Source organism: Desmodus rotundus, chromosome 12 (assembly GCF_022682495.2).
Source record: "Desmodus rotundus isolate HL8 chromosome 12, HLdesRot8A.1, whole genome shotgun sequence".
Lineage (NCBI taxonomy): Eukaryota > Metazoa > Chordata > Mammalia > Chiroptera > Phyllostomidae > Desmodus > Desmodus rotundus.
In genome coordinates this window covers 36,555,550-36,583,209 of record NC_071398.1, presented here as the reverse complement: position 1 = coordinate 36,583,209, position 27,660 = coordinate 36,555,550, and the positions used below count along the sequence as shown (strand labels likewise).

The following is a 27,660-nucleotide window of genomic DNA, read 5'->3' as shown; positions in this document are numbered from 1 at the left end:
TCAGACAGTCCCACACACGCGTAGAATCACGCACGTGTTAACAACCTGCCGCTGCCTGGCAACATCTCGCGTTGTTTCACACTCATTCACACACTAAAGCGCCAGGAGAGGCACAAAAAGGGTCTCATGCTAGTCGCAGCCTCCGGCCAGTCGCCGCCTGGCTCCAGTTCCTTCTCCGCACCTGCCCCGCGGGCCAGTCCCACCTGCTCCTGCTCGAGTAGGACCCCGGGACTACTCGGGACCCCGGGCTCAGGCCCGACCGTCCCAGCAGCGCGCCCCCGACGCCTGCGCACTGCGCGCTGGAGGGCCCTCCCGGAAATCTCCCGCGCGGCCCTGGGCGCGGGTAGGTTCTGGCGCGGAGTCCGCGAGACCCTTGCTGGGTGGACTGTGTCTCCCAGCGTCTCGGCCGGCCCACCACAGCCTCCCTGCCTTGGACTACATTTCCCAGAGCCACCGGGTTCCCGACGCGACTTCATTTCCGTTTGTTCGTGCGATTTGGGGGCTTCCCTTGGGGAGAGAGCGGTACCTGCGGAGGAGCTTGGGCCAGCTCGGGTGAGGCCCCTGAAGCCGAAATCTCCCTGGAACCGGAGCGCCAGACTTTGGACCTCGAACGGTACCTTCTGGCGAGGTGGGCGGAAGAGCTCGTCGCTGGAATTGTGTGGCGGTGTCTCCTACGGATTTGTATTGTGCGTCAAGCCTGATTGATTTTGGTGACTATAGGTTAAGGCGCGTGTGCGACTGTAGTTTTGTGTTTAAGTGTTTGTGTGAATGTGAGTTATTTGTGACTCTGAGGGTTTGATACTACTACTGTGACTGGGGTTGCTTGTGACTGAGGTGAGCGACGGGTGCTGTTGTGACAGGGTGCCCTTTGAGGTTGTGTATGTGACTGTATCGTGTGTTTTACTGGATTTTGCCTGAGACTTTGGGGTGTTATAAGTGTCTCTGTGACAGTGATCGTGTCGGCTTGTTTCTTCTACCTGGTACTTTGTGTTTGACTGTCTGATTGGATGACTCAGTGTGCTGTGTTGTGGGAGAGTATGTGCCTGTGCAGTTTTCGTGACTATGAAGAAAGTAAAAGTGCTGCTATTAAAAGGTGTGTTTGGCCGTTGTGTGTGCCTGACAGGGTGCTTGTGTGTGCTTGAGTAGGGTTGTGTGTGTGCTCTGTGTGTGATTGGATTTTGTTTAAGACTAGGTGGTCTGACAGTGTAGCATTAACGTGGTAAATGTGACTGGTGGTGTGACTATGGAAATGTTATTGTGTCCCTTTGTGTCGTCATTTGTATATTTTATAGTCTGTGCCCTTATGAGAGCTTTGTGGGGTACAGAGGTAAAATTGATTTGGTATTAATGGGGGTCATTCCGGGATAGAGTCTGCCTATGGTTCATGAGACCCATTGGCTGTGTCCTCTACTGAGGGAGGACTCTATTTCTTTCCCTTCTTGCCACAGTGACAGTCCTCCGTATTTCCCCCATTCACACATGGCCTGTAGTGATTGCTTTATTTCTGTATCCATCGGGAGTTCACCCTAGGGTTGTAGTTGAAGGTTCCCTGCTGTTTTCTGGTGCCCTCTTAAGGATATTGGTCGCAGGAAGTGACAGAAAGAAAGTCAGAAATTTGAGCCCGTGAATGAATACATGTGTTGTTTCCAAGCCACAGGCCTGGTTTCGAGATGAGAATGTTAGAGCTGATGGCACCTTCAAGAAAGACCACTTGTAAATGTAATAGGATTTCAGGAGAGGGAATGCTTTCGCAGAATGTGCTGTAAGAGGCAAGCTGCACACTTAAGAACCTGTAACACACCTCTGTACGGGTCTGTCTGTAGAGGTCAACTTTGAATCCATAAGTAAATTGTAGCCCAAGGCAGCTGTGATTTTCTTTCTGAAACAAAAAGTGGAAGACTGTTCTAGTCTCCTTCTGACCTCCCTCTATGTTAAATGAGGGGTAGACTTGGGAGTGGGAGACAGAAGAGAGTGTGTTCTAATTTAGAATATACCTTAAGAAAGACCTAATAATTCCATTTTCTTTTCTTGACAATAGAGCCCAGAGGAGGAAAAAATGGCTGTTGTGCATTCAAAAGCAAAGCAAGGTGAGTAGATGTTTCCTCTTTGTTTGCTGACCTGCCTTTGTTTGTTTCAGGACACAGGAATCTTTGTTTGCTTGTTGACATTTCCTAGCTAAGCCTTTGCAAATAATGGAGGGGATGGGCAGTCTTCTGTAGATTGGGAGCAAGGATTATGTGCAGTTAATTGTGGTAGATGCTTCCCAATAGTGGTTAAATTGAGGAAGAATGGATTTGAGATTCATAAATTTAAAAAGGACTCAATAGTATGTTACTTCCTACATAGCATTTTTTTTCACCAATAAATTCACTATAGAATTGTTTATTCACCATATAAATACAGAAAAACAATCTTCCTAGAGTTTAGTAGGATATAATCTACTAGGGATCTGTAATCAAATTACTGTGCTTTAAATTCACCTAAAATAACACCTCTCAGAGTTAGGCTTATTTGTTTCATATTGCTTTTACTTTTAGAAATTGTCCCCTACCCCTTGATTGAATTTTATTTTAAAAGTGCCTAAAATAATTACATATTTCCAAAAGCTAAACTACAGAACAAGGTGAATTCAGAGAAGTCGGGTACCATTCCTGTCCTATCAACCCTGTCTCCTTCCACAAATAGATAACTACCTGTAATTATCTTTGGTTTATTCTATTTGGTTTATGTGTTTGTATGTATATGTATATATATTTTTAATGTCTCATTCTTAATTAAAGGGGGGATCCTATGTATGCTGTTCTGCACCTTCCTTTTTATTCCTCACACACTAATGTATCCCAGAAGTCATTCAATAACAGCCTGTAGAAATCTTCCCCATTCTTTTTTATAGGGATATTTTGTGTTGGTGTGATAGTTTATTCAGCCAGTCTCCTATGGTTAGGCATTTGGATTTTTTCCAAGTATTTTATCATTACACAATGCATCAATCAATAACTGTCTATATGGTTTCTATGTATTTAGGTTTCTCTTTGGGACAAATGTCTAGAAATAGCTTACTTTTAGTTTATTTTAATGCTTTTGACATAAATTCTACCTGAATTGCAACTCTAATAATAAAATTGGCACATTTCCTCATTTTCTCCCCTCTATATTTTTCTCCATTACCCAATTTTAGAAAAAAAATCTTAACTGTTTATATTGTTAAATATTAATATTATTATTATTAGGTTTTTTTTTTTTTTAACAGGCTCCTAGGCCCTGGCTGGGGAACCTGGGCTGTCACCTACTCTGCTTTGCCCAGGGTGTCAGCAGGGGGCATGCAGGACCCTCCAGGTGATGCATATGAGGCCTGTTCTAGGCAGAGGCAGGTACTGGGCTGGAAAGGGAGTTTGGGCAACTTTTTTGGTGCCGATGGTCCAGGCCTCTTTTATTTGTTTTTTGTTTTTTATAATAAATAATTTTTTATTTTTCAATTATACTTGACATACAATGTCAGTCTTATTTTGTCTTATATTAATACAGGTACACAAGCTTTCTTATACTTAGTATTTGTGTGGTGTATCTTTCTCCACTATTTTACTTTCAACTTAGCAATACCTATATATATAAAGTCTGTTTGTTGTAAAGAGCATATAGCTGGACTTGCTTTTACCTTGTTTTGACATTGTCTCTGTACTGGAATGGTTGGACTATTAATCTTTAAGGTAATTGCAGTATAGTTGAAGCCCTGTGAGGGATGGGAGCATCCATATATGTCTCTTCAGAAGAGCTTGGTCCTTTTTAGATTTTTATTATAATTTCAGTTAAATTTCTTTGTGCTTATAATTTTCAGTTAAAAATCTCTGTGATGAATTTAAAAGGAATTGTGATGTTTAATCTTATCTGAATTATTTTTGGTTGTTAGAATGGATGCAATTATCTATTGCACCCTCCTAATATATAGAGGAAGTGGAATTTCTAATTAAATATCTATTGAGTACGTGTATCAATGATTCTCTGTAGGAGCAGTGATTCTTCCTAGGGAATGCTTTAGAAATATATCTGAGTGCTTTTAAGTATTATAATAAATGGGTTATAATAACTGGATTATAATAACTGGGTGAAGGCTTCTAGCTTTTGAAAAACTAAAGCAAGACATGGATTTAGATCACAGGTTAGGTAGCTTTTCTATAAGGGAATAAACAGTAAATAATTTAGATTTTTTGAGCCATTCAGTCTCTCTTGCCACTATTCAGCTATACCACTCCAGTGTGAAAGTAGCCAAAGACAGTATATAAACCAATGACTGTAGATGTTCCAGTAAAGCTTCATTTACAAAAACAGTCAGTGGGCCAACTTCTAATCTAGATGTCCTACAGTCCACAACAAAGAATTGTTCTATGACCTACAAAATAAGGATCGTAGCTCAAGAAAAAAAATGTGTTTCTAGTTATGAGGGTCTAGAACCTTTTACAGAAAGCATTTTTGCATGATTTATTTCAAATTTCTATATTTATTTTAGTATTATTGCATGGTTTTACTATTAGTTAAATCTTTCAGGAATGCTAGTTTGTTTGAGAAAGATGGACTTTGTTTTATTCAGAAATTCACTGAGACTTTTTAAAATAATAACAAGTTTTGGCACTAATGGCAACACTGCTTATGACATTTGACTTGTGAATATCACATACTTGTAGAAGCCTCTACTTGTAGATAATGAATTTCATTTATTCCACAACACATATTTGTACACACACACACACACATACATAATTATAGCCTTTATTTCAAAATGTCAAATATAAGTAAAAATATGTCGAAAATACTTAGTTGAATATGTCATCTTATAAATCTAAATTTGTCCATTTTAAATAGTTGTAAGCATTTAATTACTTATGCCTTTTACTGTAGTGGTTTGATTTGCGACAGCATGGATGGAACTAGAGAGCATTATGCTGACTGAAGAATACCAGGTGGTGAGGGACAAATGCCATGAGATTGTACCATTTACAGGAACCTAATCAACAAAACGAACAAGCAAGCAAAGTATAGCCAAAGACATTGAAATTGAGAACAGGCAGACAGTAACCAGAGGGGAGAGGGGAGGGGATAATGGAGGGAAAAGGGGGAAGGGTTTATAGGAACAATTATAAAGGACATATGGAAAGCAACAAGGGGGGATTGGAAACAGGGGAAGGAGGTGGGGAGGGCTGGGGTGGTAGAGAGGGGTGGGGGGGAAAGGCAGAAAACTACTTGAACAACAATTTAAAAAATAAAATAAAAATTAAAAAGTTAATATTTAAAGAAATATATATTGAAATATAATAATTGGTCATTATCTCTATTTTTGGTATAATATATAAATGGATCATTATCTGTAAGTTTTATTTCAGAAGTGATAGAGAAGATTTTGTAAATATTTTCTTTTTGACTATAGACAGCACTGAGTTTGACAGGGGTAAGAGCCACCACCTATATCTCCCCTACTTAGTGTGTATTTTGGGAATGGGAGGAAGAGACAGGAAGAGGAGGGCAACAAAGGTAATTCTAACTTAATTCTTTTGGTGCTTTGTGGAAAGCATGGTCTCAGGGTTCTGTTTTCTTCGTTCCAGCACTGCCTTTTCCAGACACTGTGCTTCTCCAAGATAAGAATCCAGGAGAGGATTGATCATTTCTTACAGATATAAAAATCATGTCTCAGGTAAATGGGGTTTTCTCCTGTCCTCTTTAAATAGCCACTTTTTTTACAGGGTATGTGCATGTTTACATTCCTTATTCGTGAAACTTCTTTCCTAGCTGACTCCACTCAGTCAGGAATGAGCTCCTCAGTTTATTCCATTCTTTTAACTGATAGTGTCTTCTCTGTGTCTTTCTAATCTAGCTTATATTCACATACAAAGCTGTTGAGAAATCACTTGACAGTTTTATGGGAGCTCCCTTGTAGGTAACTAACTGCTTTTCTCTTGCTGCCTTTAAGATTCTCTCTTTGTCTTTTACCTTTGGCATATGAATTATGATGTGTCCTGGTGTGGGCCTCTTTGGATTCATCTTCTTTGGGACTCTTCTGTGCTTCCTGGCCTTGTGTGTCTTTTTTGTCCTGTTTACCAGGTTAGGGAAGTTTTCAGTCATTATTTTTTCAAGTAGGTTTTCAATCCCTTGTTTCTCTCTTCTCCTTGTATGCCTATGGTACAAATGTTGGTATGCTTGATGTTATCCCAGAACTATCCCTTAAACTATCCTCATTTTATGGATTATTTTTAGCTACTCTAATTGGGTATTTTCTGCTATCTTTTCTTCCAAATTACTGATTTGATCCTCTGCTTCATCTAATCTGTTGTTGATTCCTTCTAGTATATTCCTCATTTCATTTATTGTATTCTTCATTTCTAACTGGTTCTTTTTTACAGATTCTATATATTTTTTATGCTGTTGAATTTCTCACTGAGTTCCTTGAGCATCCTATAACCATGGTTTTGAACTGTGTATCTGGTAGTTTGATTTCCTTCATTTCATTTAGTTCTGTTTCTAGAGATTTCTCCTGTTCTTTCAGTTGGGACATGGTTCTTTTTCTCCCCATTTTGGCTGCCTCTCTGTGTTTGTTTCTATGTGTTAGGTAGGTCTGCTATATCTCCCAGTCTTGGTAGGATAGCCTTATGTAGGGGGGGCCCTGTTGCACCCAGTGAAGCAGCCTTTCCTGTCACTTGAGCTGGGTCCTCCATGTGTGCCTCCTGTGTGGGCTATGTGCACCCTCCTGTTGTGCTTGAGCTTGGATTGCTGTTGGTACATCAGTGGGAAGTGTTGACTGGGCACAACTACAGTGGAGGAACTGCAGTGCCAAGACTGATGCCACGGTGCAGAACTCACTTCAGCGAGGCTCTGGTGCCCTCCAAGTCTGCCCCTTGAGTGTGTTGCTTGTAGAGGTGGTTGGGTGGTACTTTGGTATAGTCCGAAGATGGCCACTGGGTGTGTTGGCTCTGGGGCCTTCTGGATGGTACAGACCAAGTTCAGCTACCTGTGTCTTTCCTGGTACCACCTGGCATGAACTATAAAGTGATCTGCAGATGGCTGTTATTTGGCCTGTGCTTAGAGGTACCCAGGAGAAGCCAAGTTGTAAACCAGGTCTAGCTACTGCTAGTGCCAGGTCTGGGACCACTTAGCAAGAGATACGTGGCATTCAGAGGCTAGATGCTGCTTGTTTGGGGTTGTGAACCTTTGAGAGAATTTAGGAAAGTACAGCATGACCCAAGACAGGCCATTTGTATGGAAAAGCCAGTGAAAGCAGCTTGGCTGGCTCTGCAAGTTGGGTGGGGTGGGGGTCTCAGGGACTCTTACTTCTTAAATAGAGAATAAGAAAGGGAAACTTTCCTTTTGTTGGGAATGTGTGATATACAAGACACATTGTGCAAGGCACTTCTGTATTCTATTTCTTTTTATTGGCATACTGTATTTTTAAATTAATTTTATTTCATTAACTTTATTAATTCCCAGGCTCTGTGTGTAATGAGATGATCTATATTCAGGAAATATCTACAGCAACAGGATAAAAAGGCACATGTCTCTTTAGAAGTACCAATTTTTGTAGTGTCTTGTCCATGTAAGAGGCTTCCTAGCATGTTTGCTGTGTTACCTCCATGGTTAAGAGCCCCTATCATCTCCCCCTCCATTGAAAATACATTTTTTTAAGTTTCCACTACTAGTATTATGTTTGTTGTTTCAGAGATTGGTGATGTTCAGGGATGTTGTCATTGACTTCTCTCAAGAAGAGTGGGAATGCCTGGACTTTGCTCAGAGGCATTTGCACAGAGATGTGATGTTGGAGAACTATAGTAACTTGGTGTCACTAGGTAAGGATGTCTACTTTGTAGTATTTTAGGTTCTCTCTGGAATGGCTGCCTTAACTGATGATATTTCAGGGTTGTTTTTAAGTAATTAACTGAATTTCTTCTCAATGTAATGGTTTTAAATTACTAGGAATAGACATAGTTTCTCCATAGGGTACATTATCTTGTCTACCCTTCATATATAATTACCTGTCTTCCTATCTCCTTTGATGGTCAAGGGGCTGGGTTTTAACTCTGGGACACTTATAATATTGTAAGAAAAAACAGATTATGCATTGTTAAAATTTAGGTCTGCTAAAGGAGCTTACACTTTTTAAAAATAGATATAGGGGCACTTAGGCTGTTTCCAGCACTTTTGAGTTGGTGTTTCCAAATTCTTAGGGTATAATCCTAGCAGTGGGATCGCTGGATTACAAGGCAGTTCCATCTTTAGTTTTTTGCGGAAACTCCATACTGTTTTCCACAGTGGCTGCACCAGTCTGCATTCCCACCAACAGTGCCTGAGGGTTCCCTTTTCTCCACATCCTTGCCAGCATTCATTGTTTGTTGATTTGGTTATGATGGCCATTCTTACTGGTTTAAAGTGGTATCTTATTGTGGTTTTATTTGTATCTCTCTGATGGCTAGTGATGTTAAACATCCTTTCATATGTCTATATGCCCACTGTATGTCCTCCTTGGAGAAGTGTCTGTTCAGGTCCTTTACCCATTTTATAAATGGGTTGTTTTGTCTTCCTGGTGTTGAGTCATATGAGTTCTTTATATATTTTGGAGATCAAACCTTTGTCCAAGGTATCATTGGCAAATATGCTTTCCCATATAGTTGGTTCCCTTTTCATTTTGATGATGTTTTCTTTAGCCATGCAGAAGCTTTTTAATTTGATATAGGACCATAAATGAGTGGATCAAAAACTGTGGTACATTTACACAATGGAATACTACACAGCAGAAAGAAAGAAGGAGCTCTTTCCCTTTGTGACAGCATGGATGGAACTGGAGAGTATTAAGCTAAGTGAAGTAAGCCAGGTGGCAAAAGACAAATACCATATGATCTCACCTGTAAGTGGAACCTAATGAACAAATGAAACAAATGAACAAAATAGAACCAGAGACATGGGAATAAGGAACAAACTGACAGTGACCAGAGGAGAGAGGGATAACAAGTGAGAGAAGGGGAAGGGTCTAGTCAAGGAACATGTAGAAAGGACCCATAGTAATGGACAACAGTATGGGGACTAACTGAGGGAATGGGCGGTGGGTGGGGCAGGGAAGAGCAAAGGGGGGAAAAATCGGGACAACTGTAATTGAACAATTAAAAAAAAAAGAAAAATAGATACAGAAATGTATGTTTTTTCTGACACCAGAAGAACTTGCTTATATAGTGATAGGCTGGATCAGTGCATTTTACTAACAATTCAAGTGAACACAATCCATTGCAATGAGCACATTCTCTTATATATGTTTCTTCTTATGGTTATCTTCGATGTATAAAAACTTTTAATTTGATGTAATCCCATATATTTATTTTTTCATTTGTATCCCTTGCCCAAGGAGGCATACACAAAAAATATTGCTAAGAGAGATATCGAAAAGTTTACTGTCTATATTTTCTTCTAGGAGTTGTATGGTTTTAGGTTTTACATTTAAGTCTTTAATCCATTTTGAGTTTATTTTTGGTGTAAGAAGGTCTAGTTTCATATTTTGTATGTTTTTGTCTAGTTTTTCCAACACCATTTATTAAATACACTGTCTTTCACCATTCATTGTGTATTTTTGCAACTTTTGTCATAGATTAATTTGCCACTTAGCTGTGGGTTTATTTCTGGGATCTATTCTGTTCCATTGACCTGTGTTGCAGTTTTTATACTAGTGCCATGTTGTTTTAAATGCTGTCGTCTTGTAGTGTAGTTTGATATCAGGTGGTATGATACGTCCAACTTTGTTCTTCTTTCTCAGTATTTCTTTGGCTATTCCTGGTCATTTGTGGTTCCATATACATTTTAGGACTATTTATTCTCTTCTGTGAAAAATGCCTTTGGTATTTTGATAGGGATTGCATTGAATTTATAGATTGCTTTGGGTGCTATAGCCATTTCATTGATATTAATTCTTTCCATTCATGAGCACCAGGTATGCTTCCATTTATTTGTATCTTCTTCAATTTCTTTCTTTAGTGTATTATAATTTTCTAAGTACAGGTCTTTTACCTTCTTGGTTAAATTTATTCATAAGTATTTTTTGATGCAGTAATAAATGGGATTGCTTTTATAGTTTCCCTTTAAAAATGCAACTGATTTTTGAGTATTTATTTTGTCCTCTGCTACTTTACTGCATTCACTTATCAGCTCTAGTAGAGTTTTTTGGGGTTTTTTTTTGGTGGACTCTGTGGCGTTCTCTCTATGTAGTATCATTTCATGTGCAAATAATGACAATTTAATTCTTTTCGTATTTGGAAACTTTTCTTTCTTTTTCTTCTATGATTGCTGTGGCTAGGACTTACAATATTATGTTGAACAAAAGTGGCGAAAGTGAACATCCTTGTCTTGTTCCTGATATGAGGAAAATACTTTCAACCTTTCACCATTGAGTATGATGTTAGCTGTGTGTTTGTCCTGTATGGCTTTTATTATGTTGAGGTATGGAGGTATGTTCCTTCTGTTCCCACATTGCTAAGAGTTTTTATCAATATTGGTTGCTGGCTTTTGTGAACTGCTTCTTTTTTTGGACCTTTTGATATATGATTTTTATTTTTCATTTTGTTAATGTGCTCTACGCATTAATTAATTTGCAAATAATGAACCAACCTTGCATCCATTCCATTATGGCTTGCAAAGTTTTTGTTGAGAAATCAGCTGACAGTCTTATGGGAGCTTTCTTGTAGGTAACTAACTGCTTTTCTCTTGCTACTTGTAGGATTCTTTCTTTGTACCTTTGGCATTTTAATTATGATGTGTCTTGGTATGGGCCTCTTTGGGTTCATCTTGTTTATGCTTATCTATGCTTCCTGAAATTGTATGTTCTGTTTTCTTAGCCAGATAGGAAAGTTTTCTCTTATTTTATCTATAAATAGGTTTTTAATCCCTTTTTCTCTATTTTTCTCTTTCTGGTACCCCTATGATGTTGGTACTCTTTATGTTGTCCCTGAGGTCTCTTAAACTGTTCTCATTTTTTAAAATTACTTTTTCTTTTTGCTGGTCATTCCAATTGGGTGTTTTCTGCTACCCTGTCTTTAAGATTTCTACTTCAGTCCTCTGCTTCCTCTGTTTTGGCCATTGATATTTTCTAATGTAGTCTTCATTTTAGTTATTATATTCTTCATACTGGCTCATTCTTTTGTTTTATGTTTTTCTATCCTCTTTTTAATGTTTCTCTCTCTTTGTTGAAGTTCTCACTGAATTTATCTATCTTAAGTTCATTGAGCATCCTTATAACCTGTTTGAACTATGTACCTGATAGATTGCTTGTCTCATTTCATTAGTTGTTCTTCTAGAGCTTTGTTCTGCTCTTTCATTTTGGACAAGTTTCTTTGTCTCCACCTTTTGGCTGAAACTTTGTGTTTGTTTCTGTATATTAAGTGGATGTATTGTCTCCCTGTCTTGACACAGTGGCCTTATGTAGTCAGTGTCCTGTGGCACCCAGTGGCTCAGTCTCCCTCTTTAGCAGAGACAGGCACTCCATAGGTATCCCTTGTAAGGGTTGTGTGTTCCCTCCTATTGTGGTTGGGTATCTTCTGCGAGGGTTGTGTGTGCCCTTCTGTTATCATTGAGCCTCAGTTGCTGTTGGCACATCAATGGTTAGGGTTGACCTTCAGTCTTTCTGGCTGTGAGAGCTTGTTGTGAATGCAGCTGACTAGTTGTGTGGGAGCTGACTCCACATAGTGGTAGTTGCTTTACTGGGTCTCTGGTGACAGCTGAGTTTGTTTTTTGGGTGTGTCATTTGTGCAACTGGTTGGGCGGTGCTCTGGTATGGTTTGAAGCAGGCTTCTGTGCCTGGTGTTCATTTTGGAGCCTTTTGGGGAGGTACTTCTGTGCAGGCCATCAGCCACCACTTTGTGCTGCTTGGTAGGAATAAAAAGTAAACTGAGGCTCGTTGCTTCTTGTGCTGGGCTTCAGACCATTTGGTAGAAACCAAAATGTGAGCTGAGGCCAGCTACCACTTGTGCCTGGTTCGTGGCTGCTTATTTGAAACTGCTTTCCATGCCAAGACTGGCCACCACTGATGACAGGCTTGGGACCACCTGATGGGAGTTACAGAGCAAGTTCAGACCAGTTGCTGCTTCTGATAGTCTAGAGCCACTTAGCAAGAACTACAAGGCATGCTGAGGTTAGCCGCCACTTCTTTGGGGTTGGTGGACCTTCATGAGATTTTGGGAAAGTTTGCAGTGTGATCTTAGGTAGGCTGGTTATGTGGAGAGCCCCTTGAAGAGAAGAGGCTCAGACTAGGAGAGCGAGTTGGTGGAGTGGGGTCTCAGGTAATCACCAGGATGGGGCAAACGGTTTTAGGCAGGTTAAAGGAGAGCACAGATTTGGCTCCCACCTGCCTGCACTGGGCTGGCTGGGTGGAAGAAGGATCAGCAAAGGACCAGTGGTGCTTGCCAGTGCTTGTCCACAGACACTTGCCTAACCCCTGTCCCTCCAGCCTCTTCCTGAAGTTCATGAATTTTGATACTCCCCACATATCCCTGGAGCTTTCTGAGCTGTTCCCCCTGCGCTCAGCTGAGTCTGTGCATGGTCCCTTTTAGACCTGTGCCTTATTCTCTTGCAGTCCTCATTCTTTCTCTGATGCAATGCACACTGGTTTTCACAGCTAAAAGTTATGGGGACTTCTCTTCCCTGCATAGGTTCCCTAGGCTGGAGAGCCAGGTATAGGTCTGGAACTCCTCCCTCCTCAGGGTGGACCTTCACAACTGAGAGATCCTTTCTGATTTTAAAAGATTTTATTTATTTATTTTTAGAGAGAGGGGAAGGGAGGGAGAAAGAGAGGGAGAGAAACACCAGTGTGTGGTTGTCTTGCGCGCCCCTACTGGGGACCTGACCCACAACTCAGGCATGTGCCCTGACTGAGAGTTCAAATGGTGACCCTTTGATTCACAGGCTAGCACTCAATCCTCTGAGCCACACCAGCCAGGGCCCTTTCTGATTTTAAATCGACCCACCATGGGTTGATCCGCATCTCTGTTCCGCATCTCTGCCACTCCTATCAGCCTCAGCTTGGTTTTTTCTTTATAATTTTAGTTAAATGAATTCCGTCCAGCTAATCTTCAGGTGGTTCTCATTGTTGGTTGTTCTTTAATTTAGTTGTAATTTGATATGGTCATGGGAGGAGGAAGCAGAGTTTACCTATTCTACCATCTTGACCAGCAGTCTAGGTTTACAGCTTTATGATATGACATCTATATATTCTATTATGTGCTCAGGAAGTGAAATCAGGTTTTTTGCAGTTACCATGTATTTGACCCTCTTTATAATCTTTATCCTCCTCCTATCCCTCTTCCCCCAGGTAATCACCATTCTGTTATCTGTGTATATGAGTTTGTTTTATTTATTTTATTTTTTTTGTTTGTTTTTATTTGTTGCTTTTCTATGTATTCCACATAAGAGTGAAATCATATGGTTATTGTCCATTTACATCTGACTTAATTTCACTTAGCATAATACTTTCAAGATCCATTCACATTGTCACAAATGGCAATATTTCATTTTTTCTTATAGTTAAGAATTATTCCCTTGTAAATATGTACCACATCTTCTTTATCCATTCATCCAGTGAAGGACATATAGGTTTTTTTTCCCCATGTTTCTTTTTTTTTAAACTGTATTTTTAATTTTTTTTTATTGTTCAAGTATAGTTTTCTGCCTTTTCCCCACCACCATCCCAGCCCTCCCAACCTCCTTCCCCTGTTTCCATCCCCCCTTGATATTGTTTATTGTCCTTTATAATTGTACCTGTAAACCCTTCACGCTTTTCCCCCATTATCCCCTCTGCTCTCTCTGCTGGTCACTGTCAGCCTGTTCGCAATTTTGATGTCTTTGGTTATGTTTTGCTTGCTTCTTCATTTTGTTGATTAGGTTCCTGTTAAGGGTGAGGTCATATGGTATTTGTTCCTCACTGCCTGGCTTATTTCACTTAACATGATGCTCTCCAGTTCCATCCATGCTGTTGCAAAGGGTAGGAGCTCCTTCTTTCTCTCTGCTGCGTAGAATTCTACCATGTAAATGTACCATAGTTTTTTGATCCATTCATTTACTGATGGGCACTTAGGTTGCTTCCAGCACTTGGCTATTGTAAATTGTGCTGCTATTCACATTGGGGTGCATAGGTTCTTTTGGATTGGTGTTTCAGGGCTCTCAGGATATAATCCCAGCAGTGGAATTGCTGAGTCAAAAGGCAGTTCCATTTTAGTTTTCTGAGGAAATTCCATACTGTTTTCCTCAGTGGCTGTACCAGTCTGCATTCCCACCAACAGTGCACTAGAGTTCCCTTTTCTCCAACACTTATTGTTTGTTGCTTTTTTGATGGTGGCCATTCTGACCAGTGTGAAGTGGTATCTCATTGTGGTTTTAATTTGCATCTCTCTGATGGCTAGTGATGCTGAGCATCTTTTCATATGTCTCTGGGCCCTCTGGGCCTTCTTGGAGAAGTGTCTGTTCAAGTCTTTTGCCCATTTTTTAATTGGGTTGTTTGTCTTCCTGGAGTGGAGTTCTGTGAGTTCTTTATATTTTTTGGAAATCAAACGTTTCTCCGGGGTATCATTGGCAAATATGTTTTCCCATACAGTTGGTTCTCTTTTCATTTTAATGCTGTTTTCTTTAGCCATGCAGAAGCTTTTTAATTTGATGAGATCCTATTTGTTTATTCTTTCCTTTATGTCTCTTGCTCTAGGGGACATATTGGTGAAAATATTGTTCTGTGGAATATATAAGATTTTCCTGCCTATTTTTTCCTCTGGGACTTCTATGGTGTCATGACTTATATTTAAGTCTTTTATTCACCTTGAATTTATTTTTGTGTATGGTGTAAGTTCGTGATCGAATTTCATTTTTTTGCATGTAGCTGTCCAAATGTCCCAACACCATTTGTTGAAGAGGCTATTATTATTCCATTTTCTGCTGCTTCCCCCTTTGTCAATTATTAATTGACTGGAGAGATTTGGGTTTATTTCTGGGCTCTCTGTTCTGTTCCATTGGTCTATGTGTCTGTTCTTATGCCGGTACCAGACTGTTTTGATTACAGTGGCCTTGTAATACAGTTTGATATCAGGTATTGTGATCCCTCCTGCTTTGTTCTTCTTTCTCAGAATTGATGCGACTATTTGGGGTCATTTATGGTTCCATATAAATTTCTGAAATGTTTGTTCTGTATCTGTGAAATATGTCATTGTTACTTTAATAGGAATTGCATTGAATTTATAAATTTCTTTAGGTAGTATGGACATTTTGTTAATGTTAATTCTTCAGATCCATGAACGTGAAAGAACCTTCCATTTGTTTGTGTCTTCCTTAATTTCTTTCTCTACTGTTGCGTAGTTTTCTGAGTACAGGTCTTTTACATACTTGGGTAGGTTTATTCCTAGGTGCTTCATTTTTTTTGTTGCTATATATCAAATGGGATTTTTCTTCTGATTTCTGTTTCTGGTATTTTATTGATTGTGTACAGAATGCCTTTGATTTCTGAATATTGAGTTTGTATCCTGCTGTTTTGTCAAATTCACTTATTCATTCAAGTAGTTTTTTGGTGGAGTCTATAGGATTTTCTATGTACACCATCAATGGCAGTTTTGCCTCCTCCTACCCAATTTGGATGTTTTTTCTTTTTCTTGCTTGATTGCTGTGCCTAGGACTTCCAATACTATGTTGAATAGGAGTGGTGAGAGAGGGTATCTTTGTCTTGTTCCTGATCTTAGTTGGAAGGCTATAAGTTTTTGTCCATTGAGTATGATGTTGGCTGTAGATGTCTTATATATGGCCTTTATTATGTTGAAGAATGCTCCCTGTATTCCCACTTTGCTGAGTGTTTTTTTTAAAATCATAAATGGGTGCTGAACCTTATCAAATGCTTTTTCCACATCTGTTGATATGTTTATGTGATTTTTGTCTTTGCTTTTATTTATGTGATGTGTTATGTTTATTGATTTGCAAATAGTGTACCATCTTTGCATCCCTGGGATGAATCCCACTTGATCATGGTGTATGATCTTTTTAATGTATTGCTGGATGCAATTTACCAATATTCTGTGGAGGTTTTAGCAACTATGTTCATCAGTGATATTGGCCTGTAGTTTTCTTTCTTTGTTGTGTCTTTATCTGGTTTTGGGATTAGGATGATGCTGGCTTTGTAAAAAAGAGTTTCAGAGTCTTCCGTCTTCTTGGATGTGTTGGAATCATCTGTGAAGGGTAGGGGTCAGCTCTTCCTTAAATGCTTTGTAAAATTCTCCTGTTAAACTGTCCCATCCAGGCTTTTGTGTGCTGGTAGTTTTTTGATTACTGCTTCAATTTTGTCAGCGGTTATAGGCCTATTCAGGCTTCTTCTTCATTCAGTTTTGGAAGATTATATTTTTCAGAAACTTGTCTATTTCACCTAGGTTTTCAGATTTCTTGGCATATAGTTCTTTATAGTAATTTCTTACAATCCTTTGTATTTTGGTGATATCAGTTGTAGTCTCTCCTCTTTCATTTCTGATTGTGTTTATTTGGGTCCTCTCTCTTTTTTTCTTGATAAGCCTGCTTAAAGGCTTGTCGATTTTGGTTATCTTTCAAAGAATCAGCTCCTGGATTTATTGATCCTTTGAATTGTGCTTTTAGTCTCTATGTCATTTAATTCTGCTCTAATCTTGGTTATTTCCTTCCTTCTACTTGCTCTGGGCTTCTTTGTTGTTTTTTCATCCAGTTTTTGTAGGTATAGGGTTAGGTTGTTTATTTGAAATGTTTCTATCTTTTTTAGGTAGACCTATATCGCTATGATTTCCCCCTCAGGACTGCCTTTGCTGTGTCCCTTAAGTTTTAGATTGCTGTGTGTTCATTTTCATTTGTTTCCAGAATACCTTTAATTTCTTCCTTGATCTCATTCTTGACCCTTTTATTGTTTAATAGCATGGTATTGAATCTGCATGATTTTGAGTGTTTTTGAGTTTTTTCCTTGAGGTTGGTTTCTAGCTTCAGTCCCTTGTGGTCAAATAAAATATTTGTTATGATTTCAATTTTCTTAAATTTGTTGAGGCTTGTTTTGTGTCCTATCATGTGGTCTGTCTTTGAAAATGTTCCATGTGAACTACTAGAAAGGACACATAGACAAAACCAAGGGGGAGGGTGGACACAAGGGAGGGAGGTGGGTTTGGCTGGGGTGTGGGGGAGTCATGGGGGAAAATGCAGACAGCTGTAATTGAATAACAATAAAATAATTAAAAGAAAAAGAAAATGTTTTATGTGCATTTGAAAAGAATGTGTATTTTGCTTCTTTGGGATGAAAGGTTCTATATATATATCAGTTAAGTCCAATTGATCTAGGATATTGTTCAATGCCACAATATCTTTGTTGATATTTTGTTTGGAAAATCTACCCATTTTTGACAGTGGGGTGTTAAAATCCCCTACTATAGTTACATTGCTGTTAATGTCTTTCTTGAAGTCCTCCAAGATTTTTGTTATATATTTGGGTGCTCCTATGTTGAGTGCATGTATTTACAATGTTTATGTCTTCTTGGTGGATTCTTCCCTTGAGTATTATGAAGAGACCTTCTGGGTCTCTTTTTATGGCCCTTTTTCTGAAGTCTAATTTGTCTGATATGAGTATTGCTACCCTGGCCTTTTTTTCTTGTCCATTTGCTTGGAATATTTGTTTCTAGCCCTTAATGTTTAGTCTGTGTAGGTCTTTTGTTCTGAGGTGGGTCTCTTATAGGCAGCATATGTGTGGGTGATGATTTCTTATCCATTCAGCTATTCTGTGTCTTTTGATTGGAGCATTGAATCCATTTACATTGAAGGTTATTATTGATAGATACTTAATTCATTGCCATTTTACTTCCTTCCTACCTGTGATCCCCCCCCCTTTTCTCTTCTTATTTTTAAAGTGCACCATTTAGCATCTCTTACAGTGCTGGTTTGAAGTAGGTGTATTCTTTGAGGCTTCGTTTGTCTTGGAAACTCCTTATTTGGGTTCCATTTTAATTGAGAGCCTTTCTGGATAGAGTAGTCTTGGTTGCAGGCCTCTGGTTTTCATTACTTGGAGTATTTCTAGCCATTGCCTTGTGGCTTGCAGCACTTCCATTGAGAAGTCAGCTGCTAGCCTTATCGGGGCTCCCTTTATGTTACTTCCTGTTTTTCCTTTGCTGCCTTTAAGATTCTCTCTTTGTCTTGAATTCTGCCATTTCAATTACGATGTGTCTTGAAGTGGTCCTCTTTGGGTTCCTCTTGATTGGGATCCTCTGAGCTTCCTGCATTTGTGAGACTTTTTCTCTCATCAAATTCGGGAAGTTTTCCATCATTACTTCTTCAAACATGTTTTCTATCCCTTGCTCTTCTCCTTCTGGTATCCCTTTTATACAGATATTATGACGTTTCATGTTGTCATTCAGGTCTCTTAACATCTCTTTGGTCTTTCTGAGCCTTTTTTCCTTTTCTTACTCTTTCTAGGTGTTTTTTTCTACCTTGTCCTCCAGCTCTCTGATTTGATCCTGTGCTTCATCTATCCTGCTTGTGATTTCTTCTACTGTGGTGTTCAATTCAGAAATTGTATTCTTCTTATCCTCTTGGCTCTTGTTGATAGTTTCTATTTCCTTTTTCATGTTGATATAGTTTTCAGTTAGTTCATTGTAATTTCCCTGTAGTTTTTGGTAATTCTCAGTGAGCTCATTGAGCTTTTTTATAACCATGGCTTTCAACTCAATATCTGATAGTTGCCTTGCCTCTATTTCATTTAGCATTCTTTCTGAGGCGTCCTCCTTTCCTTTCATTTGGGGATTGTTTCTTTGTCTTTCCATTGTTTGTGAGACTCTTCCTGTTAGCCTCTGCTTCTTAAATTGATCTCTTCTGACACCCTTCTTTTGTGATGTGAACTTCTATGGTGGGAGACCTGTTAGATTCAGTGGTGCAGTCTCCTTAATCTCCTGATTTTGCTACTCTTGTGTTTTCATTTATGTTGGTTCTCTGGATATAATTGGGTTTGATTGTTGTTGGGTCTTTCTTTGGTGGATCCTTGCCTCCAGCTGGTTAGCTGAGGGTCACTCTACCCACCACATCTTGTATGTTGTTGTCATCACCATTTACTGAAGAGATTTTTTTTTCATCATACATCTTTGGCTCTTTGTTCAGCATTTATTTGCCTATTTACATGTGGGGTTATTGGCTCTCAATTTTATTCCATTGGTCTGTAGTCGTTTTTCCTGCCAATATCATACTGTTTTGATACTATAGCTTTGTAGTATAGTTTGAGATCAGTGAGTATGATACCTCCAGCTTTGTTCTTTATCTCAGGATTGCTTTGACTAATGAGGATCTTTTGTGGTTCCATATAAATTTGAGGATATTTTGTTCTGTTTCATTGAAAAATGCCATTGGGATTGCATTAAATCTGTATATTGCTTTAGGTAATAATGCCTTTTTAACAATGTTACAATCCATGAACAGAGAATATCTTTCCATTTGTGTGTTTTAAGTTTCTTTCAGCAATATCTTGTAGTTTTGAGTGTATTTGTCCTTCATGTCCTTTGTTAGCATTTTTTCTGAGGTATTTTATTCTTTATGTTGCAATTTTAAATGGAACTGTTTTCTTCATTTCTTTTTCTGATATTGTATTGTTAGTATATAGGAACAGAAGAGATTTTGTACATTGATTTTGTGATTTGAGGGTTTTACTGTGTTTGATTTTTGTTTCTAAGTTTTTTGTTGGAGACTTTAGTGTTGTCTATACACAGAATCATATTGTCTGCACATAGTGGTAGTTTTACATTTCGTTCCCAATTTGGATGCCTTTTATTGTTTTCTTTTGCCCAGTTGCTCTGTATAGGTCTCCCATTACTATGCTGAATAACTGGTGAGAGTGGGTATCCTTGTCTTGTTTGTGATCTTAGAGGAAATGCTTTTAGTTTTTTACCATTGAGTATGTTAGCTAAGGGTTTGTCATAAATGATGTTTTTAATGTTGTAATAACTTCTATACTCATTGTATTGAGAGTTTTAATCATAAATGGATGTGATATCTTGTCGAATGCTGTTTCTGTTAAAGATTTTATTTATTTTTAAAGAGAGAGGAAGGGAGGGAGAAAGAGAGGGAGAGAAACTTTGCTGTGTCAGAGAAACATTGATCAGTTGTCTCTTGCAACCCTCAGCAGGGGACCTGGCCCACAACTGAGGCATGTCCCCTGACCGGGAATAGAAATTGCTTTGTGGGACAATGCCCAAAGCACTGAACCACACGGGTCAGGACCAAATGCTTTTTCTTCCTCTATTGATATGATGATATCATTTTCATCTTTTATTTTGTTAATGCAATGTATCACATTGATTGATTTGGGGACAGTGAACCAACCATCTTTGCATCCTGGAATGACCTGCTCCTGAATGTGATGTATGATCCTTTTAATGTATTGTTCTTTTTCCATATGTTTAAGATTTTTGCATTTATGTTCATCAATGATATTGGCATGTAATTTATTTTTGTGTGTATGGTCGTTGTCTGGTTTTTGTATCAGGGTAATGTCGGCCTTGTAAAATGTATTAGGAAGTATTCCCTTGTCTTTTTTTTGGAAGATATTAGGAAGGATTATCAAATGTTCTTTGAGTTTGATAGGATTCACCAGTAAAGCCATATGGTCCTGGACTTTTGGTTTCGAGGGAGGTTTCTGATTACTGTTTCAGTTTCCATACTAGTGGTTGATCTATTTAGGTTTTCACATTCTTCATGATTCAGTCTCAGGAGGTTGTATATTTCTAAGAATTTGTCATTTCTTCCAGGTTGTGGAATTTGGTGGTGTATAAACTTTCATAATATTCTTGTGTGGCCCTTTGTATTTCAGTGGTGTTTGTTATAACTTATCTATCATTTCTGATTTTTGTTTTTGGTAGAAGAACTTTCTTGTAATGCAGGTCTTATGGTGATAAATTCTCTCAGCTTTTGCTTGTCTGGGAAATCTTTTATTTTTCCTTCATATGTAAAGGATAACTTTGTTGGGTATATTATCTTTGCCTGATGGTTTCTCTTTTGCAATATTTTGAATAGTTCTTTTCATTCTCTCTTGACTTGCAATGTTAGAAATAGAAAATCTGATGATACTCTAGTGGACTTTCCTTGGTAAATTACAGTCTTTTTTCCCCTGACTACTTTGAGAATTCTTTGTCATTAATTTCTGACAATTTGAATAATCTGTGCCTTGGAGAAGGACCTTTTGTGTTGATATAATTAGGTGGTCTGTTAGCTTCCCTTATTTTAAAGTCCAGTACTTTCCATAGGCTTGGGAATTTCTCATCAATATTGTTTTTTTTAATAGGCTCTCTGTTCCCTTCTCCCTCTCTTTTCTTCTTATACCCATTATTCTTATATTGTTCTTTTAATGCAGATAGTTGTCATAGAGTTTTAAAATTTTTTTTAAACTCCTTGTCTCTGTTCTTCCTTGGTCATTTCTAGGTTTCCATCTTTGAGTTTGCTAATTCTCACTTCTTGTTTTCTCTATTTCCAATGTTCTCTAATGTATTGCTCATGTCATTTATTGATTTATTTAGCTCCAGAATTTGTTTCTTTTTTTTATGGTTTTAGTATCTTTTGTAAAGCACTCTTTTTGTTTATTTATTGTATTCCTGAGCTCATTGGACAGCTTTTCTGAGTTTTCTTATATCTCACTGAATTTCTTCATAGCTGCCATCTTGAATTCTCTGTCATTTATTTAAATCACATTCTTCCATGGCTGAGTTTGATTTCTGAAGGCTTTTTATTTTGTTTTTGATGCTCCCAGGTTACTTTGGTTTTTCATGATACTTAGTGGATTGTGTTTGTGCCTGCACATCTGAGGTAGTGAACTCTTGTTTAAATATTGTTTTACTCTGTACATTTTAGCAGGTTGATAGGTAGGGTACTTTCTCTTGTTTTCCAATAGATGGTGCTATAGCACAGATTTTTGTTTTCTGTCACCTGCACTTTTCCCACCTCTGGGATTATGGTGGAGTGACATTGCTTTGGTTAAGGAAAATGCCATGTAACCACCAGTTTGGTGGGGGTCCCCTCTTTGATAGGCTTGCCTTGGTTACAGGACATCATTATGTGGAGGAATGTGGTGAATGGTAGAGAATTGGTTTTGTGAGCTCACAGCACTACTTCCTTTTTAATAATGGCCACTGGCCCCACTGTGTTTTTGGAAATGTCTGCACTGTCTGTAGCGGCTCTGCCATGATTGTCTTGTCCTTCCTCCCATTCCACCTTCTCTCATCATTCCAATGCACCCGCAGTGAGAGGTACTGAAATGTGGATCTTTTAGGTGTGTGGGTTTGTTGAGCAGGGGATCCTTTGTTAAGCTATAATTGTCTGATTTGTAAATTTAAGGGGACTAACAAAGGAGTCTCCTCACTCAGCCATGATGCTGCTATCAGTCCTCTTTGCTACTTTTTACAACAAAACCTTTCAAAAGCATTTATCATGGTCCCTACTTTCAACTCTTCCTCCATGCTCTCTTAAATCTGCTTTAATCATAACGCCCCCATTACTGCACCAAAACTATCTTGTGAAGATCATTAGTAACCTTCGTTAAATTAGAATTCACCATTTTAATTCCTCTTCTACTATTTGACGCAATTGATCATTCCTCAAAACCAAAACATTTCTTTACTTGGCTTCTGGGAATTCCACACTTTCCTACTTTTCCTCTTTCCTCATTGGCTGCTCCTTCTTTGTCTCCTTTGCAGTTTCTTCTCCTCTATCTGACCTCTAAATTTTGAAGTGTCTCAGCTCAATCCTCAAACTTCCCTTTTCTTTCCTTCTCTTCTTATCTGTATCCAAAGACTCCCTCAACCTCATCAAATCCCATAGCTTTAAATGTCATCTATATGTTGCTGACTCCCAAATTGACATATCTAATCCAAATATCTTCTCAGAACTCCATATTTGTACATATACCTGTCTACTCAACATCTTTTTTATATCAAATAATTCAAAACCAAACTCTTGTTACTCTCTCCCAAATCTGCTTCTCTGTAAGTGGCACATTCATTGCTCTAGATGTTCAGGTAAAACATTTGATTTCCTTGACTTCTTTTTGTCATATTACATGTTCAATCCAGTGATGTCTCACATCTCACTTTCTCTACCTCTTTCTCCATAATCATCTTTTCTGAGCCATGTGGATTATTTCTGTAGCCTCCTAACTTCTGTCTACCCAGCTTTTGTACTTTCCCATTATCTGTTATCTTTTAATTTTAATGAAAATCCAAATGATTCATTTTTAAACAAAAGTCGAATCTTTTCATGCTGCTTTTTATAACCCTCCAATGGCTTCTTATCTCAGAGTAAAAGTCAATTTTTTTTAAGTGACCACGACTAAGGTTTCTCTTGTCATTTATCTTTGAGACCGAGGATATTTTTTTTTCATTCATGTAAACTATAGGCCCAATTTTGTGAAGTTTTTTTCTTAATCCCTGACCTATTGTTGCTCCAAAGACTTGTCTCAGATTTAAAAAAAAAATTATTGTATTTTTCCCATTACCATTTAACCCCCTTATACCCCCATCTCCCTGAAATTACTACACTGTTGTACATGCCCATGAGTCCTTTTTTCCTTCTTGCTCAATCTCTCCACCCCCTAACCTCCCCTGCTGCAGTAGCTGTCATCCTGCTCTCTGTATGTCTCTGTTTTGCTTGTTAGTTCAGTTTGTTCATTATATTCCATGTACAAGTGAAATCATACTGTATTGCCTTTCTCTGACTGGCTTATTTCACTTTTTTAGATCATTGGGAAATCAGATACATAAGTAGGGACCAGACTATGATGGGCTTTGAAGGGCTTTGTCAAAGTCATGAAAACCATTTGGATTTTATTCTAAATTTAATTTGAAAGTCATTTAAAAGTTCTAGTCAGAGATAGCAAATCACGATCTGAATCTGAATCAGAATCAGTTGGTGGAATGTATTAAAACGAGAGATTTCCACGATCTTTTTCTCATTCACTAGATTCAGGTTCAGTTATTCTGGAAGTTATCTGGGTATCTTTAATTTTAACAGGCATCCCAGGTGATTTTGATTCCCACCAAAGTTTGAGAACCACTGACTTAAAAAAAGATTTCTTAATCTCTCCCCTTATCTTCTCTTTAGATTTTTTGTTATTTTCTCATCTCTTATGTACTTCTTTTACTTGTTAATATATGAGGTCATTCTTAGCTAATATTTTTTCAAATTCTAGGTAGCAGCATATTACTGCAACATGAAATTAGTGAGTTTTGATTATGCATGTGTGTGTGTGAGAGAGAGAAAACGAATAGAAAGCAGGGTAGGTATTGCTTTATGAAACTAAATGTTGCAGACTGTGATGTGAAAAGTAACTAGGTATTATTATAGATTATAGTAAACAATATTTTACAAACATAGTATAGGCCATATATTTCTCATGGGTATAATTTCCCTATATGTATTTTTTCCTTTGTAGTCTTTTTTTATTATTGAAGTTCTCCTTCTCGAATGACAACCAAAATTTTTTATTGTTTTTTATCTTTCAGATTTGCCTTCAAGATGTGCAAATAAATACTTACCTCTAAGAAAGGACACTTATGAAACAGAATTATCCCAATGGGAAATGAGTAACAAGCTTCAAAACGATGATCTTAAGGAGTCCAGTTCTAGAGATTATTTGAAAATCAGAGGCACATTGGAAAATCAAAAGGAATATTTCAGTCAAGTAATGATCATATATGAAAAAATGTCCATTTTCAGTCAGCATACTTACTTATCTCAATATCCCACATGTCATTTTGAGAAACCCTATAAATGTAAGGAATGTGGGAAGGCCTTTAGACGAGCTTCCCACTTAACTCAACATCAGAGTACTCATACAGGTGAAAAACCCTATGAATGTAAGCAATGTGGGAAAGCCTTTAGTCGTGATTCACAGCTCAGTCTTCATCAGAGACTTCATACTGGTGAGAAACCCTATGCATGCAAGGAATGTGGGAAAGCCTTTACTCAGAGCTCACAACTTATTTTACATTATAGAATTCATACTGGTGAAAAACCGTATAAGTGTGAACAGTGTGGGAAAGCCTTTATTCGTAGTTCACAACTAACCCGACATCAAAAAGTCCATACTGGTGAGAAACCTTATGAATGTAAAGAATGTGGGAAGGCCTTTACTCAGAACTCACAACTTACTCTACACCAGAGACTTCATACTGGTGAAAAACTCTATGAATGTAAAGAATGTAGTAAGGTCTTTACTCAGCTTTCACAGCTTATTCTGCATAAGAGAATTCATACTGGTGAAAAACCCTATCAATGTAAGGAATGTGGGAAAGCTTTTATTTGTGGCTCACAGCTTTCTCAACATCAGAAAATTCATAATGGGGAAAAGCCATATGAATGTAAGGAATGTGGGAAGGCCTTTATTCGTGGCTCATTACTTATGCAACATCAGAGGATTCATACTGGTGAAAAACCCTACAAATGTGAACAGTGTGGGAAGGCTTTTATCCGTGGTTCACAACTTACTCAACACCAGAGAATTCATACCAATGAGAAGCCCTATGAATGTAAGGAATGTGGAAAGACCTTTAGTCATGGTTCACAACTTACACAACATCAGAGAATTCATACTGGTGAAAAACCCTATCAATGTAAGGAATGTGGAAAAGCCTTTAATAGAGGCTCACTTCTTACCCGGCATCAGAGGATTCATACTGGTGAGAAGCCCTATGAATGTAAAGAATGTGGAAAGACTTTTAGTCGTGGCTCAGAACTTACTCAACATGAGAGAATTCACACTGGTGAGAAACCCTATGAATGTAAGGAATGTGGAAAGTCCTTTATTCGTGGCTCACAGCTTACTCAACATCACAGAATTCACACTGGTGAGAAACCTTATGAATGTAAAGAATGTAGAATGGCCTTTACTCAGAGTTCACATCTTTCTCAACATCAAAGACTTCATACTGGTGAGAAACCCTATGTATGTAATGAATGTGGGAAGGCCTTTGCTCGTGGCTTACTTCTTATACAGCATCAGCGAATTCATACAGGTGAGAAACCTTATCAGTGTAAGGAATGTGGGAAGGCCTTTATCCGTGGTTCACAGCTTACTCAACATCAGCGAATTCACACTGGAGAAAAACCCTATGAATGCAAGGAATGTGGGAAGGCTTTTAGTCATGGTTCTCAACTTACTCTACATCAAAGAATCCATACTGGTGAGAAGCCCTATGAATGCAAAGAATGTAGAAAAGCCTTTACTCAGAGCTCACACCTTTCTCGACATCAGAGAATTCACACTGGTGAGAAACCATATCAGTGTAAGGAATGTGGGAAGGCCTTTACTCGTGGCTCACAACTAACTCAACATCAGAGAATTCATATCAGTGAGAAATCTTTTAAATATAAGGAAAGTGGGATAGACTTTACTCATGGTTCACAAGTTTATATATGATTTTTTTGATTCTTTGTGATTAATACAGGCAGACTTCTGTGGTAAATCTATTATCATCAAAGAATTCTTAAAATTTGAATATGGGAGCACACTTGCCTCATAAAGCTCAGCATCAGTGAATTTATATAGGGAAAGATAATGATAATGTAATCCATGTAGAAAATCTATCATTACTGAAAACCAATTAAACTTTAGCAAATTTTAATAGACAGCAATTTGTTAATGTAGTAAATATAGGAAGGACTTTAGCCATAGCACATGTCTTGACTATCAGTTGCTTTCCTTTGTGACACTGATAATTAACATCTATTTTTGTTTAATCATTTGTAAGAAAATACCTTCCTTACCAGATTCTTGAAAGTATTGTGTGAGTTATTACATGTAAAGCTTTTAGAACAGTGCCTTAAACATAGCATATCACAAATATTAGCTGTCACTATAGTGTTAGATAATTTGCATGAAAGGAGACTTATAATGAATATTGAGAAATCTTTCATTTAACACTTAACCTCAATTATTTGAGTGGGGGCACTGTATGCTATAATAAATGTGAGAAAGCTTTCATTCAGATTTCATCCAATATAGTATAAAAGGAAATTCATACTATAAAAAAACACTGTAGATTTAACCAGTGGATAGTTGAAGAGGTGTTAAGTGAATTGTAACAGTCCCAAAACTCATAATTTCTACTGTTTCTGACCACAATTTAAGAATATTATTTAGAAATGAAAAAAAAATGGATAGCCAAAATAAATCTTTCTACTTGGAATTCTTAAAATTTTGATTTACAACTTTTGATTAAACTAAAAATAAAAACTGACATTACAGACTATTTTGCAATGAAGAACTGAGTCTGTATCAGAGACTGCTGTTTTTCTGTCCAATATCCATTTTCCTTCTTTAGTAACAGAATTCTTTATTGAAAACCTATGTCAGCTTCCCTTGCAGATCAACAAAGTGGAAGTGGTATTTGTATGAGAATGACATTTAAGAAATCTTTGTTTTTCCTCTCTACTTCATTTTTACCCCTTTGTTTACAATGTGGACATTTAATCTGCAGCTCTGGCAGTTTTATGGGAATTTTGAGAATGGTATTAAGGATGGTGGAGCAGAAGCACAAAACAAATACACACCTCTGCCAATTTAATGGAACAGCCATAACAACTCTGGTCTTCTTATTTCCTGTATTTCTTTATATAAAAATGAAAATAAACTTATTTGTTGATGCAGTTGTC

General features: G+C 37.9%; 1 protein-coding gene across 12 annotated transcripts; it reads left to right on the top strand.

Annotated features, from left to right (window-relative positions):
• Positions 1 to 95: 95 nt before the first annotated feature.
• On the top strand, positions 96 to 27,654 carry LOC112320258 (zinc finger protein 420). 12 transcript variants are annotated; one of them, XM_045185485.2, is made up of 6 exons: positions 96 to 613; positions 2,039 to 2,087; positions 3,251 to 3,371; positions 5,595 to 5,683; positions 7,700 to 7,826; positions 24,510 to 27,654. In XM_045185485.2, the coding sequence occupies exons 4-6, from the start codon at positions 5,675 to 5,677 to the stop codon at positions 26,423 to 26,425; spliced, it is 2,052 nt and encodes a 683-aa protein (XP_045041420.2). In that variant the 5' UTR covers positions 96 to 613; positions 2,039 to 2,087; positions 3,251 to 3,371; positions 5,595 to 5,674; the 3' UTR covers positions 26,426 to 27,654. The 12 variants fall into 12 exon arrangements, with proteins under 12 accessions (XP_045041420.2, XP_045041419.2, XP_045041418.2 ...); XM_045185484.2 differs by having other exon boundaries at positions 96 to 628; XM_045185483.2 differs by having other exon boundaries at positions 96 to 686; positions 3,251 to 3,336.
• Positions 27,655 to 27,660: the final 6 nt, after the last annotated feature.